Below are 24311 nucleotides of genomic sequence, written 5' to 3' on the forward strand. Positions count from 1 at the left end.
ACATTTGTTGTATGTTTAGTACATTCTTCGTAATTTTGCAAAAACCTGTATTTTTAAATATTTTTGAGTTGTTTTTGTTTGTAACGTTTTATTGATACAATTTATCAAAAACCACCAATGAAAAAAGTTGTAGAACATTTAAAAATCTTTACAAAAATACCAAATTCGATATGTTTTACTCAAAAGATAACGTCAAGAAACTAGATAAATCTCATAAAAACACCAATTTTGGCGCAAAAACGCCTATTAGTCCGGCCTCTAGGGCAGTTCGCAAGTCTTATAAAAACAGTTTCGCCATTCAATGTTGATGTACGTGTCTAAATAAGGGTTTTCAACTCGGGTGTCACGTCTGCACCCACTGCAGTTTCCGGTTATGACGTCATTAAAATGGCGGAAAGGGCTATATTAAAAATAACGATATTTTACATACCATGTATTGGATCGGAATGAACTTTTTTTTGTTTGAAAGATAAGTTTACATGCTATCTTTCTTACATTTGCACTTTTGTTTTATGTTTAGTACATTTTTCGTAATTTTGCAAAAACCTATATTTTTAAACATTTTTGTGTTATTTTTGTCGATAACGTTTTATTGATACAATATATCAGAAATAACTTATAGACAAAGTTGTAGCACGTTAAAATAGCTTTACAAAAATACCAAATTCGATATGCTTTACTCAAAAGATCACGTCAAGAAACTAGAAAATCGTACAAAACAACCTAATTTTGCGCAAAAACGCATATAAATCTCAATCCATGCAAATGGAAATTCGCTTAGTCGAAAGGATTGCTGCACCGGGGGTATTTATATAGTGGAAACATTCCTATGGACTAATTACATTGATTTGTTGTGCTTTTATTTGCATAAAAGAGGGTAATGGTCTTATTTTAAGTAAAATAGCTGGTGAAATCGTAACATGTAGCAATTTTTAAGACATCATAACCGGAAACTGCAGTGGGTCCAGACGTGACACCCGAGTTAAAAACACCTCTTTAGACACATACATCAACATTGAATGGTAAAACTGTCTATATATGACTCGAACACAGCCATCGATGTCGGATTTATATGCGTTTTTGCGCAAAATTAGGTTGTTTTGTACGATTTTCTAGTTTCTTGACGTGATCTTTTGAGTAAAACATATCGAATTTGGTATTTTTGTAAAGATTTTTAAATGTTCTACAACTTTTTTCATTGGTGGTTTTTGATAAATTGTATCAATAAAACGTTACAAACAAAAACAACTCAAAAATATTTAAAAATACAGGTTTTTGCAAAATTACGAAGAATGTACTAAACATACAACAAATGTGTAAATGTAAAACAGGTAGCATTTAAAATTATCTTTCAAACAAAAAAACATTCATTCCGATCCGACAAATAGTTTGCGAAATATACGATTTAAAAAAATCAATGGCCGCCATTTTGATGACGTCATAGCTCGAAAACGTACCAGGTGCGAACTTGACACCCGAGTGGAAAACACTTCCTAAGACACCTATATTGAAATGCAAAAGTAAAATTCACTATACACGACATGCACACAGAACCCTAGTCAGGTCCTGGACTAATACTCCTCACATAATATTCACACACGGTCAAAACAAATATTTGAAAACATATTAACCTGATTATAATGTTTTTTGTTTCCTTGTAAAAATTAAAAATATCAATCATATTTTGTCAAATCATCCGAAAATAACATCACCCACGATCACATTTACAAGGGATATTTTTCACACATGTGGTCAAGTCGTGAGAATAAATGTTTAGTGGAATTGAACCCGTCTCTCCCTCTCCAAAGCCCAAGACACTAACCACTAGGCTAACAGTACACCCAACACACATTGAGAAAACTACATACCAGTTACCTATAAACGTTAACATCTGATGCCATTAGGTATATTACACAACATCCACAAACCCTAACACAATCCATCAATTATAGTTTAGTTGGCTTACAGATGGACCTACAAGCCAAGTTGAATGCGTGTGAGGTAGCAGAGGTCGTGCCGAAAGTACCAGTGAGAGACCTACAACAAACAGCTAAAGTAACAGCAGCCAGGAAGGTCCAAACCAAATTCAACAGACCCGCCATCCTCTTGGAGGTGACAACAGACGAGGGAGAAAAGCGGGTCACCTTCCTTCCATCACGATTTGTATACTCAACACTAAAGACTTGTCCGAGTTAAATACTTCTAGATTGTACAGTGTAAAATGCACAGGGTCAGTGGGATCGTCACCGAATGTGATGTAAATAGTAGTTTTTAGTTTCTAGTAAAACGTATGTGTGTCATATTTTGTGTTTTTATTTCAGCCTATAACTCGCACCCTCAAAATAAGGTAGGGGAGTAGTATGGTATAATACTACAACTAGTTCGCTGGACTAAAGTATCTATACTATACAATAATCTGACCTGGGGATGTCCTTCAGACACTCGGACAGTACCAATCAGTATTGTTTGTTGATGTTTTGAAAGTAATTATGTTGAAAGTAAATCAAACAAAAGACAAAACAACAAAAGAGGGAATTATCAGAAAAATGTGTAGTCCGTTCAGCATTATTCTCTACAAAACTAGTGGTAAAATGGTATGACTAAATATAAAAGTTAGTGTGCTTGTTGAAACTTAAAACCTTAACTTCATTAGATTCATTGAAGCGACCGAATGGAGATAACAGAGTTCCTAATGAAAAAACTTCTGACCTAGAAGGACTCGATTTAAGACTTTAAGGATATTAAGTTACATTTAAGCTAGACAACTAGTCGTTGCTATTTACACTTCATTTGTATCAAAGTGTTTTATCCTCTTTAATTAAAGTTCTAATTATAGTTCCTTTATTATTTTCGTTTTACTATATATCTTTTATAGGGCATATATAAATATATAAAGTATTTTATTTAAATATTATATTCATTCATAATATAAAAACTTTGACTCCACCGATTTGAATAAAACTATTTGTGAGGTCCAATCCATATATAAAATTACTATAGGGATATATTAGGGGTTTTCCCTGTTACTTCTCTTTTCCAGCCGCCCTGCTAAACCAATTTTTACGATTTAGGTGTCGTTTAGGTGTCGTTGAAGCTTGATGATCCAACGCACCTGCGGATGCCAATTGAAAAGGTACTTTTTTAGGGCTTCGGCCTATGTTCGCCCCCTCCTCCCACTTCTTGATACCTTTTTCAAGGAACCAGTTATGCCAATCAACTTTCTTTAGAATGATTTAAATGTGAATTTTAATTTAATAGCTGTTCTTTCTGTTGAATGTTTAACTCCAGTCAGGTTGTAAACAAGAGACCGTTTATGAAAATGTATTTCAAAAAGGCTACTTTTTGACAACTGTGACCTGTTCGAGGTAGGTGAATCACTCATTATAGTGTATGTCTAGTCGACAAATTTATCCTACATTTCCAGTTCTATTCACCTAATAGCTTTTCTAAACAAACATAATCTTCAAAAAATAAATTGGTATTGCACTGTATTCATTTGGCCTCGTTAACAAGTTTTGGACTTATAAACTGAGAAATTTGCGCAGGGGTCCTCTCGTTACTTAAAAGATCACTTTAAATAAAAATAAGAAAACACAATATATTCATTTATTTATTTCTTAGCCGGTTTGTGGCAGGCGCTAATGTAAACAACTAGTCAGGCAGCAAAGTGCGTATTCTGATTAGAGTTCAAAGAAATTACCAACACATATCCATACAACAAATGTTATTACAATAGTTTCACCATCTTTAAAGTCAAAAAAGTCAATCTATTCTATGACAATTGAAAACATTATAAAAATAAGGACGCTCCAAGCATACAATGTATTTTTTACTTTTAATTAAAAACCTCTTCAGTGATACAAATACTTAAGCATGTAGCTGAAACGTTCGTTGTAGATAATTAAATTATTTTTCAAAAGCTAGACTCCTTTTACTATTTAGAGTTTACTAACTAGACAAAGAAAGATTCCCCATAAAGATGTATAACTGTGGCGTCTAATTCTATTGCTCTACACAAGATTGTAAGATTGTATGCAGTGCTAACACAACTTTATTCCAAGTAAAACTGAAACAGAATTACAAGGAAAGCTCTTGTTGTAGAATGAATAGCTCCCTGATTGAATCAACTTACCTCCAACTGTTCGAATGGATCGTCTTACGACTACAAACTTCCAATTGCTTGACTTTATTTTTTTTTGTCTTAACAGTTAATGTAATTTACTAAAACGCATTGTCGGGATTATATAGCATAGTTTTGATGTATAATTGCACTTAAATTTTAAATTATGTGCAATGACAAAACCAGGATAGTAATGGAATATTTTTAACAAATTGGGGCACCATATAATATTATATACAGTATATTGTTTTTGATATATGCCTAATTAAAAGTTATGACAAGTGGAAGTATTTGATGCAGTGAAATAATAAGTCCTTTTCATTTTCTGAACATGTATTACCTAATGACCAAACCTGTATAAAACGTCATTTAAAAGTGCTGTGTATTTCCTAGGAGGATTAAATCCCATTGACTATAGGATTTTACGAACATGAACTATTTTACTGTCATTTCAGATGATTACACTCGTAGAACACTGGTTAGAATAAACTGAATGTGTGGCAATAATTGAATGCAAAACATAATACATGGCAAGACAATGGCATATTTACAAATATGGTAAAAATATATGGTCTTATATACGGAGAGTAAATAAAAATTGTCCAATGACACTTGAAAGATGTATTTACATTATTTATTTATACTGTTTTACTGTTATACATTTTTACAAGAAAGTAAATACAAATGAAAGATGTTTTTCAAACCAGTATTTTCTAACTTGGCTTAAAATAGGATCTCATTGAGATTACAGATAAAACGAAATAACTTAACCATGTTTTGTGTTATAAGATAACTATAACAAGAAGCTTTGGAAGTTCTGAATTGAAATTCTTGGATAAAATCTGTTTAATATTAGTCTTTAGACGGGAGATTGTGGCAACGAGGAGGGAGGTGTGTGGGAGATTGTCTCCATACAGCTACATGCACCCTCATCCCCAAACGTGAGGTGAACTTCACACAAGCTTTAATACGATTATCGGAAAGCTTCTTGTAGTAAATTGAATTGTCCATTGATTGTGTTCACCAACAAAGTGGTTTATTTTGGGAACTCTCTCAACAAAATACGTGTCTCGATGACTGTTTTATTTTGAGTTGTACCAATTTGTACATTTTGCGGCAGTTTTACTTTAATCATCAATGACTGTTGAGTTCTGGTCAAAGATCACACTATTGTCCTCGATAAAGATATTTTTTTCGCCATATTGCACTGTAAATGTTTTAATATTCGTTGCGGGGTTGAATTATTTATTTTATCCCTGTACTACAAAAGAACTAGCTGTCAGTGACGTGTTCTGATTCGACAAAGAAACACTTTTTAACTAAAAATATATCAGAATTTTCATCCACGTAATACATTTCATTTATTATAATGAATGCATTGTATGGATATTTCGCATAATTGAATTTTTTTATATCCCAGTAGTTTTCAAGCATAATTTTGAATACGTTCAAGGAGTACCTAGAACTACATCTAGTACATGAATATCTAGTACGCATTTGACAAAATTGAACTAAATATTTAGTAATTGGCTGTTTGTTAATATAACCTAACAAAACTACAGCAAAATTGGGAGCTTAGTGTCTTGGCCCTGGCGTGTTTCCCTTGGACTTTAAACTGACCTGGTTCTCACAAGAATCACTTTAGGCCCTAGTGATATATACTATTATTGCCGGCTCTATTGCTTCTCAAAACTAAAACTTCAGTATATAACTATTCCATAACATTATTTCCTACAAAGTAATTTATTTCTCATAAAACATAGTAAAAGAGGCAAAGCCAGAACTAAGATGTCGTACCAACTTGTAATGAAGTTTCAAAATTTAAGTATGAAGTAACTCTGCACAGGTTTTACCAAAAAGATGAATTTCATCCTGCAAAAAGTTTGTTTTATCAAATCATGAATGTTCTTTCCCAAATAGAGCACAGCTCTTTACTTGAGAGACTTTTTCATTAAACTTTTCCTACAGATTACAAGAGCTGGACTTTTTTGGTAATGGAAAATTCTTAAGTCTTATATTAAGACTAATTTGAAAGATAACACATAAAATAACGCATTTAAGGTCGTCGCCGAATTAAAGCTAAATTTGTTTCTGATCTTATCTGTCCATGAAATGTCTAATATATTATCTATTTATATGGTGAGCAACTTATGTGGTTCATTTATAGATGGAAATAGAAAATAGCCAAGTTATTAAAATGGTTACGTTATTTATGTTAATAGATTTAATAGTCCTAGCTGTTTTTCTTATGCTGTGGCTTGAGTGAACGTTGTTAAAAAATATTTTTTATATGTTATATTAGTATGAGCACTACCTACAGATAAACAGAAAGTATATTTCTCATTCTATTTTAACGCATGAGGCTTGTTTTCAGTGTGTAAAGTCAGATAAGCCTGGGGTGCGCTATTGGTGCAAATGTCATGTTTCTCATTTATTTGAGATTAACTTTTGCAACATGATAATAATTTTATACATATAAGTACATTAATTTTTTTTTCTTTACTATTTTAATTTTTTTAATTTTTTTTCTTTACTATTTTTAATTTTTTTTTTTTTAGTATAATACAGCAAACATTACTAACTAGATAACAAAACAAAAATTATACTGTAGGAATAAAGCGAACAAAAGTGTAAAAAAAATACCTTCTATAGCAAAGCAAAAAGTCTACATAGGCAGGGCCTGTGCGTAGACTCGAGTTGCGAAAAGGTTAATTTAAATGGGAGGTAAAAAATGTAGAGGAAAATAAAAAATAATTTGTATAGTTTAAATTTTTTTATTAGTTCACCTTTCAGGTATTGATCTCTTTAGATCGTGTTATTAGATTAAAAAAGTTTTAATGCGTGTGACATATGAAGAATTATTATACTATTATATCACACGGTGCATACGAGAAATTATAGGAAAAATCCAAACGAATTCTACAGACAGATATGTACGATGACATTTACTTAACCTGATTCGTAAGATGGTAAATGCGTGAGAAGGTAGTGTTAATCCGTTGTATGAGCCTCTTTTAATGTTTGTAAAATATTGATGTCACTATCTAGTCAATTGTGTCCGCTTGAAACGTGAAAAAAATAATAAAGACTATGTGCAATACTGTTAATACGATATATACTTTTAGAAAACGTGATAGGATTTTATTAGCTACAAAAATTATACTCATACCCCTGCATATGGCATTCTACATATTTCATTTAACATTAATTTGCAATTCACACTAAGGAACTGATTTTTGGTATCATCATTGATCATATACGTACGTGTATACGCAATTGTATAAGCCTATCTACCAATCAACATATTTAATATTTAGGTAAATACATTCTTAAAACTCTTTGGCCTTATAAATTACAAGTGGTATTACACACGACTTCTAATAAAATATCTAAAACATGTAAAAAATTAAGTAACATTTATATTTAAACAACACGTAAATAAAGGATATGAATTTCTATTTCGTACGTCACGTATGTTATTTATCTTAAGACGTACGAATCTTTAAAAGATAAATTTATCATAAGTTTTTCTAAATATGGCTGTTTTTGTTATTTTCCAATGCAATATAAACATTTGAAATCACCGCAGTATCTTATGCAGTAAAGGGTAGGCCTACTCATGGTAAAGCGTAACGTATAGATTAAACATATTACGCCTAACACAACGCCTTACAGATGAAAGTAGGCGCACGTTAAAAAAAGTGATAATACAGAACGAGATTTTCTGGCATCATTAAAATCGTGAACTTAATCATTTAAAAATCTATAGACCCTATACATCGAGTTACCGATTCACCTTTTAATTTTTTAGTGCATCACCCTTATCCCTGGTCTTCTAGCAGTTGAATATTCTATATAGTTTCCAGAGTATCGATGACTGTTCAAAATGGAGGATTTTCTGCTTGTGGTAATGCCTAAAATTGCGTTTAGGCAACGATTTCCTGTGAAAATGGTAGCCATGTTTTGCTGTCCATATACATTCACACATACTGTCCACTGTAGTGTACTTCTGCTGTCACATTTTATCTCCGTAAAAGCAAAATAACTTTATGTACACCCATTAAAACATAGAGTTAAAAATGTTAAGTGAACATTTACAAAATTTGTAATTTGTAATTACACAGATTTATTGGAAGTTAAGTCTGGACATTCCATGTACAGCCTGAAGATGGCGCCTATTCCACACAGAAACTTGAGGATCACTATATCACCGATTTCCTGGTGTTCTTTTCCATAGAAATGTATTCCATGTATTTCTCCTTGTAATTCTAGAACTCAATTACATCATCACCGCAACATGGAAAATTACATAGAAAAATTAAAACACAATATGAACTAGAAACAAAGACGACTGCAGCAGATAATTTAGTTTTTCATACATATTGTTTACATTCCTGTCACTGATAATAACGCTAACCCAATATACTGCAGAGTATAATTAAACTATGTAACGATGATTATACTGTTACATCGCTAATGATGTTACAGTTCGCGAACTGTAATGATGTAATGATGTTGACTACACTGAACAATACCGGGTTATTATGCGTATAATGATCAAGATATTTTACAGTTTTATAGACTCTATGATGTTGGAGGAAAATTATACGTATATTCACTTGTTTACAGAGTTTCCCAGAACTCCCTGTCACCCTTGACTGGAATTTTTCATTGGGTAAAACTAATTACATTGCTGATATCAATCATAAGTGCATTGCTTTGTTCATACTTTGTTGTTGTCATCCAATTATTTATTAGTATTTTTGCTAAATGTTTGAAATATTTTCTGATGTTTACCGGAAAACGATTTGCTTGTACTTATTAATTGGTTTTTATTTTTTTATTTTTGTGGAGGTTAAATATAAGTTATTTCTTCAGCAAGACAAACAATGATTATATTTGTTGTTTGTTATTTGTTGCTTTGTTATATCTAGTGACTGGAAAGCAAATTTTATATTTTATGAACGACGTAAGTTACCAAAAGCCATTTAATCACTGACATATTAACAACTCTTTGTTGTAAAAATATGCAATATAGCAAAATTGAGTTAAACCATTCACTATATACCATAAGGTATGTATAGTCAATGTCATAAATAAAATAAAATAATAAATACTTTATTGTCTTAACAATATAAATTGTATCGACAGTACAATTAGGTTTAGTGTATATATATAAAATCCAATGTATGTTGGTTTGTAAGTTTGTTTGTCCTTTGTGGACTCCGAAACCGCTCGAGTAATGAAACTTGCAGGTATTATTAAGCATTATACAAGGATGGTTTGTGTGAAGTTTGGTGCAGATCCGTCAAAAGAGCTCCGCCCCAGTGGCTCTGGAGTTTCCCAATGTTAACCTTATGAGTACTCATATTTAAATGGAATTAAAGCATCTTAACAGCTGGTTCAACTAAAGAATTTGATTCTGTGATGTTCAATAGCGTTGAAAATAGGGTGCGGCACTATTATTTTTTAAATTTATGACAACAGCTAATTTGCAACCGAAAGGTGAGTGAGCGTAGCGAACGAACTTCATCCTAAAGGTGGTTGAGCGTAACGAACATCAACCAAGACGTGGTTGAGCCATCTTAAAAATGAACGACCATTTGACATAAAACCACATTAGGACAGGACGACGTCTGTCGGGGCAGCTAGTATTAAATAAAACTCTTTAAATTTTGATGCATTTCTCACTGAAGTCTTCAATATAGTAGATTGGATTTTCAGTGAGGATTTGTTTTAATTTTCTTTTGTATTCTTTTAATTTAAAGTTTTGAATATCAGTTGGTAGTTTGTTAAATAATTGTTTTCCGTTGTAATAAACATGTTTTTCATAAAACTTGGGAAGTAGAAGAAAATATTTGTAATTTTCTCAAATCGTAATTCTTCTCACATAATTTTAATATTTTTTTATTTATTTTAATTTACACATAATCTTAATTTACAAGAGATTACATTATGAAACTAGACAAGATTATACCCACCACGGTCTCTGGTGGGAAACCACTGCCTGAAACTAGTTCTGCATTATCGACTTTGTACAGTGCTGCTCATACGATGATTTGAGAAAGCTTTTCCTATCATGAGAACCCAAGAAAATTGTGAAACTTAATAGAAATAATAAATCGTGAAATAGTGAAAAAGTGAAATAAAAATTGACAAAACCCTAGCTTGTTTACTTTGGAGAACTAGCACCGAAAAAAATTGATTTAATAATTATGACTAAATAAAAATAATAAATCGACGTGGCTCTACAATTAAGGGGGTCTTTATGGAAATAGGAACGTAACCATAATGTCGTTCCGAGGATTAAAAAAAGTAATTACATCTTTTCTGGAGAGTGAGATGTACTCAGGACATAAGTTTAGTAAGGAGGTAAATAGGAAGTGACGATAGGTGCGCGATGAAAGGAGTCATCATGGAAGTAGTAAAGAGTTTTTTGTTTTTTTTTCGGAGAATAAGATTTATCTAGCTAGAGTATTTTAAGCAAACCATCTTGGTCGGTTGGAAAAATGTTTAAATAGTAGGGGAATATAAACCTACTATCACTAGTCAAAATGGCAAATGGAAGTAGCAAAACACTTTAAAAACACGTAAAATGTATGACATGCTAAACCGTATTACAATACGTGTAATTGGAGTACGATGGCTTCTATACGGGGCTTCAACAAGTGACTACAAGTAATTGGCTTCTAAGGGAACATAGGTCAACTACTAAGGAAGTTGGCATGGACTTTACGCTTAGTAAAGACTTTACGCTTATGGACTTATTGCGCTTTTTTGTAACGCATAGAATCAACCAAAACAAAATAGTATATTGTGCATCAAGGAGGGTAAGTCATAGTTTTTTATGCAAACATTAAAATTGATAAGCTATTTGAAGTTGTTATGTATAATTCATAAGGTTAAATCTACAAGCCAAACAATTATAAAGAAAATAAATTTACAGTTGAATAAAGCCTAGATAATAGCCAAGAAAGTTGATGTTTTGATTTCTGGATAGTTTTGTTAAAGTATAAAAGAATGGTATATCTGTGAGTCAACTAATTATTTCTAACATCAATTTAAAACATTTTGTAGACATGACCATTATGAACTTACTTTTATAATTCCTTAAAACCTAAATCACAGAACATTATGGGTAGTGTATACAATTTATTTCTTAATTGTTTAATCAGGGGAGGAGCAAGTGCACCCTCTTGCCCACCACGGCTGTTGGGGAGATGAAGTGGCCAGCTATGCAGACAGGGGTCGTAGAATGGCAAACTTAGGTTTGAATGAGCTGGAGATAATTAATCGAGATACATTTTCTGTTTCTTCGTTCGAAAGGATGCCTTAGATAAAAAAACTATTCTTAAGTCAAGAAGACCTACTGCCATTCACTAGTAATAGTATTGAAACACTTTGTAGTTTTAATATAACGCTTCCGTTTTCCACCGAACCAACTAAAACATCAGTAGAAGGCTATTTTACTTTCTAAATTCTACTCCTAGGTCTAGGTATTATACATAAAGGCTACATTGCAAAAACTATTAGGTGTTAATCACTTCGGCTTATTGAAAATTAAAATAGTGTTAAGGTGTTTTTCTTGATTCCCCTAGATTACTACAGGTTGGTTTTCCTTTTAAGGTGTAATATTACAGCGATTACTTCGTTTTAATGTTGATGTTACCTGCTTATAACTAGCCATTTGCTGTAATTATTTGATAATTCTCTCCATTTACATCACATTACCAATCTTACTATTATTAGGCTCCGTAATTTACCTGTGAAAGTAAAATCGTAGGTTTCTTGGAAACTTCTAGTCAGCGAAGAATCATTAGTTGTATGCAATGGAATACTCGTAAAAACAACATGGCACTTGCTTGTGATAGTAAAATAATTTGAGAAATTTGATAGTTTGACATTTCCCTGTATTTAATACAGTGTTTTTTTTATTTATTTTCCCTCTCATTGCGAGAAAAACTTAAACATGAACATGTATTATTTTAAGAAGTAAAAAAATATTCAACTCAGCTTTTCGTCTGTTGCAACTTGCAATCACACTTTCTAATTCAAAATACAATTTAAAATGTTTACATTGACATTTGATCACCTTTAAGTTTTTACTTTCTTTGTACTTGACAATGCTTATTTTTTTACAAATCGCATATACTCATGTTTCCATCACTATCCCACCTATAAGAAGAATTCAAGATAAAACATGCATTATAATAATATTACTACAGAAACAAAACATTTACGTCCGTGAATAAAACCTTACTAGAGCTTTAGTTTTAAAAAATCGGATGTAAAATGTCACCCCATTTTAAAAACTAATGTTTTGCGAAATGTATTTATAAAAGGAAATTCTCCATTCCATTTCTTGACAGCCCTACGCTCAGTTCTTGACCTTTCTTAATATGGTAGTAAATGAAATGCTCAGCTGACACCTCGGGCAGCGGACAAGCCTGCTATTAGACCAAATAGCTTTCCGTTCATGCTAATTTTGGCGGTAAATTATAACACAAGCCTGTTTCCGCTAAGAAGCGTGAATATCGCTCCTCCCTCAGCCAGTCCCTCGGATCAACATGACTTCGTACACGACGTTTTGATATTTTAATAAATAGCGGTGAAACTGGTTTTAATCGAATCACACTAGAGCATCCAAACATCGGTCCTTCATGTATTTCCGACAGTTAAAAACTGGTTTTAATTACTCAAACGGTGATGTAAAAAGTGAATAGAGATTACATGAAGCTGGGAAATCAACTTGATCGAAAAAAATACCTAATCCAATTTATTTACGCAGGTTTTAAATTGTCCAAACACAATAAATTAAACAGGTTATTTCCAACTGAGGTTTTATGCTAGCAAAGACCCTGATGGGTGTATCTGACATTGATAATCATCACGTTTCAATGTGGATTAATTACTAGGTTTTATTCAGTAGCACACTCTTAATACTATTCGTCACTGTTTAACTTTGATACGTTTACCATCTGGTTTATCTAAGTAAAGATGTCACAGGTTTTAACTCCAGTGCCTGATTTGAACGTTTCTTTGAGTTGAGCATTGTTTATATTACTATTATAAAAACCTAATGTTTCTAGTTTCATCCCAATGCATAAGACAAATATTCAATGAAAACCTAGCATAGCTTAAACATAAACCAGAATATGTATTACATAAATATAATTATTATGATAAACCAGTAGCACAGAAAACATACTACTATAACCTGTTTTCTGTGCCAGTAGGCGTAAATATTCAATGAGTTATCATAAAAGATAAACATTCAAAACATGAACATTTATATTATAGTAAAACTAGCGTAATTCATATCAAATTGACAAAATATGATGGACCTGATGTAAAAATTACAGATTTATAGTAATGCAGGAAAACGTAACATAAATTTTAAATCCGTTTAGATAAAAAATTAACAAGTGTTTGCATTTACAAAAAAAAAAAATAATAATAATAATAATGCCAAGATAGACCAGAAGATGCATTGCTTGAACGTAAACCTTGACGATGACTCAACTGTCCATCTATATAATCCATCTTCAATTAGCAATAATTTCCTTCAAGGAAATACATCTGTTCTAAAAAAATGTGAAAATAAGCCAATAAGAGTACCTTGCTCGTTATTCAAGCCTTTGATCACAGAGATTGCAAACTATTGTTTTATTTTAGTTCTTACAGCCAGTTTGGAGGTCAGACGTAATGATCGGCTTGAAGCGGAGATCTCTAATCTGTCTTTCATTGTTCATTAACCCGTCATAGTCGAGACTGAATAGAGATTATGTCAAGATCATGCGAGAGATGCTCTATTGTCTGGTTGAAACATGATGTAATTAAAAAAATATATATACGAACGATACTAGTTTGCTTAGTTTGTTGAAATTCACAATGTTTTACATACCTCCGTATAATGAAATAGTAAAATGATTAATATTGCTCATCAGCTTACATATTTCATTGCGAAGACAACATTCTCAAAGCTTACGACTCGTCAAAAACACAATTAAAACAAACAGTCGTTGTACTATTTGACGGAGGTATGTAAAACCTATTATTGTCTTAGTAATTCAAACTCATTATTTCCATATTCATTAGTGTAAAATATATTATTTTAGTAAATCTTTACGTATTCTGTTGCTAAGACTTCAATACAATTAGGCTTTATTCACCAACAAGACTGAAGACTACTACAAGATCGCGTAACTCATCCTACACTCATCTCTATTCATAATAAAAAAACCTACTTAAAATACCTACATCAGTATGGTCACCATTTCAGAATAGAGTATTAAGGAAGTATAGTATTAAAGGCTTAAAAATTGGTTTGGATTAAATAAATTATATCAAATTCAAACGGAATTATGTGCATAAACTTTTTTTAGATTAATCGTTTGAGCCTAAAGAACGTCTAAAAGACGATAAACTGAGCTTAACAATAGGCTTAACCTGCGTTGAAATTTCATTTATTAATTTCTATAAACGCGTCCACACGATCTAATACTGTAAAATGCATGTATTTGTACAAAGTTTTAGGTATGATTATTCCTAGGTAAATGGTTGAATGATTTGTGCCTTTATACTATATTGTCCCTTTTCAAAGATTGGTTGTTTTGTAAGTGGGATAAAGGTTGTACAAGCCTTTACCAAGAGGAACATGTGTAAATTCAACTCATTAATTAAAGGTGGTTACTCACACTTTGACAATTAACAATAAACGTAATCATAGGATTAGTTTTTACAAGATAAGCTAAGTGCTCTAGCTTGTTACAGTAATGCATGATGATTATTGTATAATCCACTTGATTATTGATTAATTCACTCAACCGTTGTGTTAAACTGTGTGATGGATAAACGGTTTTACATTAGGTAGGAGTATATTTTAAATGCAAAATAGTGTTGTTTTCGAAGCCTTATCACTAGTGTTTATAGTGGAAACACGTCCATTGTGAGTGTTTTAAGAGTGTGTTTTGTAAGTTCTCTCGATAAATTTCAATACTTGTGTTTGAAACATAGCTTCAATTTATATATTGTATTTTATAATGCATTATTTAATACACTTTTGATAAAACTATCAAACTCTTAATTTTTTAAGTAATAGCCATAACAATTTCGATAAAAAGGGGTGTCTTACCCTTCTAGTATTTAACATTATTCCTTACACAAATAGTTAACTCTGAATATGTAAGTGTATGGGGTGTAACAATCCAAGTTAAGACTATGGTACAGCTTTGCAAAGTCCTAAAAAGTATAACTTTGACCTTGTAATCGAAAGTTAAAAAGTAAAATTATATGGACAATAAAAACCACAGAAATAAATTGAAATTATGTTTTAACGGCAGGATATTGGTGTTAAAATCATCGAAACAAATACAAAACACATTTTTAAGGAAGAAGTTTTTATACAGTCACTCTCGCGTCTCTCTTGGTCACAGTAATACAAAATAAACGTAAATTGAACATAAAAATCTACTTCTTCAGTTGATCAGTTCCGTCATTAAGTGTTTGATCTCGGCTGAAAGATGCTCTCCCCTCTGCTGGAGGAACCTGAAGACCACATGTCCAACCTGAGACGCAGCTTCACCTGCAGACGACCTCCCAGGCCACCGGTGTTCGGATTGAAACTTCGTAGACCTCATTGGTTTGTATTGCAAATATGTTTTATTGTGGGTTGCACTATTATCTTTCGATTTTTCATTTCTGCTATATTTAATACCAATCAATCAATTGATAGGGTCGAATTATTAACTCTTATATATCTTGGTAGATTTTCAAACGATATGGACCAGCTGCAGCTATTTGTTTCGTTATTCAAATAGAAACAAATAATTTTATTCAAATTTTATTCAGATTATTCTTCAGCTAAGTCTGTTTCTTACAGATTTAGCTGTTGTCTATTTCTCTCTATGTCTTAGGATGTGTTGCTATGATAGTTATAAGGAATGTAGGAACCGCTATAATTAACAGAAGTTTGATCTTTCAGTTGGGTTTGATTGAACAGTTGACATAACAGTAGGTGACATAAGACAGTATTTTTTAGCATATACCTCTAAGATTGGAAGCTCAATTGAGATTGGAAGCTCAATTCAACAATGTTTTTTTTATTTTTAAACTTGCTACACTAGAAAAAATAATTATTATTGTTGAGTAGAAAAATGCTTCCTCATAAGTGCTGATGATCTTCTCAATTGTTAATCAACGTACTATTACCAAGGAGCTAGACAACTGAAAAACTGGTTTGGATACGAAACGGAGTAATTTTTGATAAAATTAGACAAGTATAAGTACAACACTCATTTACCTCGGGAACGCATATTGGAGAACTAAATATGAATTCTAGAACAAAAAAACTAGCTTGCAACATTATAAAAAAAAAGTAAAAAGCAAAACTTCAAAGGCACGCAGGATATAATGGGAAGAGTGCAGGACACGTTAGTTTTTGTCCGTCAAGGACATTAGCAGGACTCGCCACAAATTGCTTACAACATTCAGACTTTCACCTCTCATAGTGAAACCTGGCCGGAAATCCGATCCGGAATTTCCGTTTTGTTTTTCATAATTTGCTAAAGTGGTTTGACAAATTCTGAGATTAAACTAATGTTTAGGTGGGAGATCTAAATATTTGTTTTGTTGCGCGATTTCGTATAACATTCGATGCTGTTCGTTCAATGCTTGGATTTAACCTAACTCAAAACGTGTTAGTTGTGTTTGAAAGAATGATTATTTATATGCTTTAGTAACTGCAGGAAAAATTTTATTTGAAACGCAGTGTACTAGTTACACAAATAACTATTGTACAAAGTAAGGAGTAACTACATAAAACTTTCATCTGTAACAACCACATCGCACCGACACGATCTTACAATAGTATAACATTTAAATTATGAATATGGCCTTGTAAAACAGCTGTTGGACGATAAACAGCTGACGTGATGACGTCACATGTCACCTGACCTACACAGAGTAATTAATTCAACGGTGATTCAGCACTGATTCTCAGACGCGCGCGCGCAGACCTGTGGGTCGTTAATACATGCTGGTCTCGCGCATTAATTCAATCAATTTAACTCGTAGTCCTTAATGATACTTCGCTGTCATCCTAGTAATCAAATTCACATTGTTAGTAAACTATGAGTAAATCACTCCTTAATTTATTCAAGGAAATATGTTCGTATCCAGCCAGTGAACGAGTGACTTATTAGTGATTTTATAGTGTTCCTAGAGGGAAAGCGAGCTGGTCTAGTGGTATAGTACAGGACTTCGGCCCCCATGGTTCAAATCCGATTAATCAACAATGGATTAAGAACTAAGAGATACGTAATATTGTCGCAACACTCTGGTCCTAGCAGAAGCAAGTCAAACGGTTCTGGGCTACTGCTTCAGCTGTGGTAAAGTTAGCAATGAGTTTCCGAATTAAATTCAATATTGAGAAAATGGAACCATTTTTTTGTAAGGTGTAAGGTTATATCATTGACTTTATATCTACTTTATATAGAATATGTTCTACTGTAGCATTGATGTATACCTTAATGGGCCTAATTAGAACAACCAACCAACCATAACTACCACGATGTAGTAATGGTTACTTGAAGGATTTGCTAAGAGCACCAAGTAGAAGTTTCCTGAACACATTTTAATGTCATCAGTTTTGTTTATCTTTTCTCAATGTTTACTACAGTATTTTACAGTATTTCTCTGGAATCTTCGTAAACATTCGCCATCATTCTATGATTGGATTCGTAAGGGTTGTTTTCTCTCTTCCCAAAGTGGAATATTGTGAAATAAAATATAGTATGTTGATAAATAGTGATTAATTTTGGTATTGTATATTGTTGTAGGACTGCACCATGACTACACTAGTCATTCATTCATTAAAATCTAAATAGAAATAATTATGACCTTGTCTTTGAGTACCGATACAATTATATGGAAAATCTTATTTTAAACTGATATATTAATAGCTGTACAATTCCGACAGATCTATTCACTCAACTTATCAACTTACATAACTCGACGAACGCTGCATTTCATCTGCTATAAATGTCACCTAATGTGTTGACGCACGGGCGTTACTATCAGAGTTAATTTATCAACAGAGTTGTTGACTGTGAACGAAATGTTCAAAATGTCGCACAGCTGAATAAAGAAGAGCGAATCTAGTATGCACACTTGTGTACCGCCTCTCGCAGTGAAACACTGTTGTATGGATTAGTGTGCAGGTAGTGTGTGATGGAAGATAGTGTTTTGCGGATTAAAATCAAGATAGTGTTGGTTTAGCAGCTTTCACTCAAAAATTGTATATTGTGGGTTGAATCAAGATAGTGTATAGAGGGGTGAAAGATAGTTTTGCAATTCGATCAGCTTATAACTTAAGGGGTGTAAGTGGGTTAAAACCATAATAATCCCGCGGGCTGATATCAAGGAAGTGTGAACTGAACAACTTATTTTAATGTAAGTGTATAGTTGGCCAAGTCAGTGAAAGCACATTAAAAGTAGTAAATATTTGGAGGAAATCAAAATTTGTTTCAAGATGTTGGGAGTTTTCCCGGAAGATGAAGGAACAAACTACATCAGGAGGAGGCCCTCCAGATTACCCAAGTTTGGAACAAAACTACGTGATTTCTCAAAACCTGGGTAAGGTTTTATTTTAATTGAGTTTTTACCGTCAAATTGTAAAACAAATTTGGGAGGCATGTATTCTTAAAGAATAATACAGTACATTGTGATTCGGTGGGTCAGTCGGTAGTGTCACGGGCTTCGGGCCCAAAGCAGCGATGTCGTGGGTTCGGATCTTGGTCACTGCCGCTACCTTATTCAGTTCACCCTTTTACTGTACCGGATCATCCCTTGCTTTGATGGATACTTTCCATAGCCTATGTGAACGGACAAATGCAAGGTTAAAAGAAGCCGCAAACCTCTTTAAAAATTTATATATTAATAGGCAAGCATGTTTCTTTAAAACCTGTTTTCTCAGCTCGTGTACATCACAAAGAAAATCTAAGCATACTGTTAGAAATATATTTTCTGTATGTGTGCGGAATCTCTTTATAAATTAAAATAGGCTAAAAAAACAATTTTAAATTAAAAAAAAATTTACATGGGCCTTATGTGTTGCAATGTTGGTGACGAAATAACAACAAATTATAAACAAAAAATTAAAAGAAATTGAAGAAATTCCAATCACATACTGTATTACTGTATTTACAGCGTGGGATGAAATTAGAAGCCTTTACATTACATATTTTTCCCAGAGTTTTCAACTACTGTACGATCTCAGGCATATTTAAATTAACAATCATTAATTAATATTCTCTAGAAAAAATTTGACAAGTTTTTATGTAGGCTACTTAGTTTATGCATAAAGATACCCCTTTACAGATTTACTATACTTTATAGATCAGCTGAATACAGTCTTAAAGTAATAGAGTATAGTTTTAAAGTGAGGTTAATTTTCATGTATCCTATTTATTGTTTTTTCGTCAGTATCATATAAACAATGTTAAACCATTACTTTCCTTACTACTGTATTACTTAAGTACAAATCGTCCACTGTCCTACACAAAATGAAGAGAATTTATACGACATTTACACACTAAACTAGTACAAGAACATGCATGCAACAGTTTTTTATATTCAATAGAAGGTAAATTAGAAAGGTTACTAAAGTGTTTCCCACAATTTCATACGGTATACGATAATTTCGTCGTGGCTGCACGATAATTTCTCACGTAAATCTGAGGAATGGTCGCGCTGTTCACGTTCAGTCTGTGCTTGTGCGTCTGGGAATTAAGGTGATAGTTTGGTGCGTTCCGTATTCCCAAGTGTCGAGTTCGGCATTATTCAACAATGAAGGAACACTGCATCTGCAGTTAGTTACAACAATGAACTAAACAGTTGTGTAGGTGAGTCGTTGCTGAGAAGTTTTAATTTTTTTTTGGTTTTTTTTTACAAATGGTCAAAACACGGTTATCACTGTCTATAGAGTTGGTGGTTTAGTTTAATAATAGTGTTGCTTTACCTGTCTTTTGCTACAGGGTAAATATTTGTGTATAATTGATGGAAAAAGTTCGAAATTTGATCTTACTTTTGAAAATGGTTATAGCATTAGCTGCGATTTTAGAAAATGCGTAGTTGCAATAAATTTCAACTTGAGACTCCATAATGTGTATAAATCCATGTAGCCAACATAAGTGTTATTCATTTAGTTGTAAGCTCCAATGTAAACGCATCTTAAAACAAGTAAAACATTATGTTTTAAACGTAATGTAAAAACAAGTATCTGAAAAACTCACATTTATCTTTTAACAAAAAGTAGCATTCTTTGGATCAATTTGCAAAACTCCGGAGTGAATGCAAGATAAAGGTATTTATTTACGAAATATATAATTCCATTATTTGAACACACAGCCGTTTGAAAAAGTAAAGCAGGTGCATAGGATGTTAGAAACTTATTTTACGTCATACTACAGTGTTAAACGAACTTCCCACGCAAGGATGTAGTCCAGAAAACAGCCGTTTGCCACCAGTTTAATGAAATGGGGTTTCATTACGTACTACTGTACTGCAATGAAGTTTTTACCGGAAACCAACCAGCTGATTATATTTGGCAATAAGTGTCAATAAACCAAAACATAACCTCTCTTAGATCTTAGTCCTTTAATCTGTGGTAATATAAAAGGATTTATACAGATTTTTTATTGTTAGGTTAGCTTACAGTACCATTTCCTGAAATATCGTACGTCGCTCGTCTAAAATGTGTTTACCGGACTCGTATGGTAATCCCGCACTCGACTTCGTCTCGCACGAGAACGACCACACTCGTCCGGTAAACACTTTTTTTCAGGACTATTTACGTAATATAATAATCAGTCAAGTAATATACTACTTTGTCATACTGCAGAATAAACAGACATTTTTAATGCGTGCTTGGTAAATAATATAAAATAGATTTTTGCAAATTTATTCCTCGATATACTACTTGGAATTATGCCATCCATTTCCAATAGCTGTGGAACGTAAATCCAAAACCAAACTAACCAAAAGTACGTTCACGCCTGATATAAATAACCGAATATAATATACAAGTGTTTTAATTAAAAAAATTTTTGTATGTCTGTGTTTATGGTATGAAGTAAACCGAAGCTTAATGTGGTTGCAATACTAAAACACTATAATATGCATTATTTTTACATATTTATATTAAATAATTATTTACATAGTGTATCTTCAAAAAAATTACTTAGCATTACAAAATACTCGTATGAATTTAAAATTGCATGCTATAAAAAACTTTAGCTACAATTTGCTAAAAATTATTGGGAAATAAACTACTGTAGTGTATATTGGAAATGTCGTTGATCAAGTTTCAATAGAAAACCTAAGGCTTATACTATATTAGTATGCTATTAGTATGTCTGTCGATTCTAAATTCAACGACGTTATCAGATCGTAGATAACTAAAAAAATATTTTGTTACGGTTCATTATAGGTGCATAAAATGTTAACAATATTAAGATAATTGGGCACATAAAAAGCATTACGATTCTTCCTTTGAAACTTAGAAAACATACACCACGGCTATGCTGAAATTGCTATAGATTGAGGTAGTGTAAATGTTAACGATTTAATGCCGTTATAATGGCTTTGATAGGTGCGAAGCAAGACCTGGTGCGGTGTGATAGCGCGGCCTATTTAGAAGAAACACAAATATTGTTCTACTAAATCCCTACACGATGACAAAAAGATATGGTTATCACTCTTTAAACACATTTTTCCATGCATACTCATAGAATTCTGCGAAAATGTTTCTAATTTGGAAGTGTTACCCTCTATTATTTCCAACTTTATCCTCGCCGTTTAATTGAGTCCCGGGTGAATAAGCTATCCATTTTCCCCATCTAATAAATTAAATTAAATTTGAACATACAAACTTAAAAGGCAAAAGATAAAGTAGGCCTAATGCAAATTATTGTGAAAACACAAAATTGAATATTGGCTTGATAAAGCTCCAATGGTATGACATCGGATTAATCAGTAGGTATCAAATCAGTCAATAAAGCGTTACGCAATCCAATAATCCACTTTATTTGATAAACAATGACAACCGCATATCTTTACTGTTTAACTTTCATGGATAGGTATTCACCATATTTATTGATCGCCTTATGACAAAAATAATCTCATGTCCAGAATCAATCTATGTCCAGAATCGGTCGTAGCTAGATTGTATAGAAATGGCACCGAGAGTAAATTTTGTTCCGTTACCGTTAGTACCGACTTGTAAAATTTGATACCGACAAATATCACTAAAGGTTACAATTACAAGTAAGCTAAGCTAAGTAAGCTCCTCCGAAAAGGCAAAAGCGGTTTGATGTCTTGACTTGGACACGTCTAGAGACAATCCTTGAATTTGATGGCCCTGATATAGCTTAAGATCATTGTAGTTTTACGCGAAATATCAATTACAAACTTATAAAGGGTCCTAACAATTGACTTTTAGTACAATAACAATAAAAAGGTTATAAGCTGAATTTAACGGCTTAGTCATATTAATTTCAACTATGATCTCAAACCATGTTTTTGTTTCGTCGTTTTGTCATTATGACCTTGCTCCGATACTCCGTCACTAAACCGTTATCTTCGCTTTTTCTCGGGAATGTCACAAAACACAAAACACTAGAGAACCCGTGCGGCTCAATGAGCCGCATAGTATGAAACATAATCCCGAGGAAAACGTTAACGTTATGCTTAAATTAGAGTAATTCTAGTTAAATCTTAGAGTTGTTTAAACACTTTGTTAGAAACTAATTTTAAATATCTATATTTGCGTCGTCAAGGTTCACCTACATTATTACTGCTCTCAGTTTTAACTGATAAATAACTTAATAATAATGAATACTAAACGATCTCCTTCAATTCGAGTTAACATGATGCGAAAGTTTTTCCAGCATTGTGAATTGAAGAAAACTGTTGCCTTACTGATAACCTGTGTTAAGCAATTTAAGCTGGGTCATTTTATTTCTTTGATTTGAGACATCCTCCTAATAAAACAAATTTTCTCCTTAGAGAATCCTAAAAAGTTGGGTGATACAGAATCAACCATTTCATGTGCTCCATTTTTTACTTACAAACTCTGGGTTGCCAACTGGACAGCACTAATCTGCTTTGAATAGGCTAAGGCAGCAACACCATTGAAAGTTGGTTAACTATTTTAACCAAGTGAATGTATATCTGGATAGGTATCTGTTAGACCAGGCCGCCTCTCTATTTCCACTCTCTTCATATGCATAAGATATCTTATTATTAATTTTCTCATTCTCCCGTTTTAAATATTTCTTCTTTGAACTTGAGGTATTTTCTGTTCTTCCAACAAAACTGATTAACTGTTTACTTGGTCTTAACCTCCTGAATAATACAAACATTAATATTTACTCCCAAAAAGCTAATGAGTTTCTTTTTATAAACAGCTGTTTTTTGTTTTAAAATTTGTTCCATGTATTTCTTATGGGGAAAACCCGACCTTTGGGAAGGTCTCACACCCTTAAGAGTGGGAATTCCAAAATTCTAAAACCTTATTGCAAAACTACATATTGAGACGAATCTTTTGACACCTTAAACGTTGAAATTGGTCCACAAATAAGGGAGGAGTTGCGTTAACAAAAAACGGCTTCACGTATTATATATATAGATAGATAGATAGATACCGTGAGATATTCACCTTGTTTTTACCAGACAAGCTTCTGTGTTTGGATATCGTTGTAACAACAATTATTTTGTGTGATTTTTCAAATTAAGAAATTAAGATGGTTTTTGGTTTGTAGTCAATTAACAATAGTTTTAATTATTGAATGGAGACATATTGAGCATAATGAATAGGCTGATTGATATTTTAAATGTTTGTGTTAGAGTAAAAGCAATCATTGTGATAACCAGAAACATTTCTCATTCTTAAACTTAAACGTTTAAAGTGGCTTAATTCTTACATATAAACTTCTGATTGCGTTAAAATTTAGTATTCATGAACATAGCTAATTATAAGCATTATTATAACTCATTTTATATTAAATAATTACTGTGGTTAGATAAATCCAAACAATATTCTAGCATACACTTATGTAGACATATGCGTAACAATTTAGTGGACATGAACAAAGATAAAGTAAAAAAAATATTTTAAATTCTATACATCTGA

The 24311-nt window shown here is 32.5% G+C and overlaps 1 protein-coding gene across 3 annotated transcripts in view; it reads left to right on the forward strand.

Moving 5' to 3' along the window:
* The first annotated feature begins 15589 nt into the window (after positions 1-15589).
* LOC129001028 (bcl-2-related ovarian killer protein-like) overlaps positions 15590-24311 on the forward strand; it is a 32768-nt gene continuing 24046 nt past the window's right edge. The window contains exon 1 of one of the 3 annotated variants that reach the window (XM_054428166.1): positions 15590-15761. In XM_054428166.1, coding sequence (XP_054284141.1) covers positions 15643-15761 — 119 coding nt within the window. In that variant the 5' untranslated portion in view covers positions 15590-15642. Of the gene's footprint in view, positions 15762-18507; positions 18755-19895; positions 20023-24311 lie in introns of those variants that run through there. The other 2 variants (XM_054428167.1, XM_054428169.1) reach the window with 2 other exon arrangements.

This window comes from Macrosteles quadrilineatus, unplaced genomic scaffold, assembly GCF_028750875.1.
Source record: "Macrosteles quadrilineatus isolate MER2022 unplaced genomic scaffold, UCM_ALF_1.0 Scaffold_8__2_contigs__length_117827958, whole genome shotgun sequence".
Classification (NCBI taxonomy): domain Eukaryota; kingdom Metazoa; phylum Arthropoda; class Insecta; order Hemiptera; family Cicadellidae; genus Macrosteles; species Macrosteles quadrilineatus.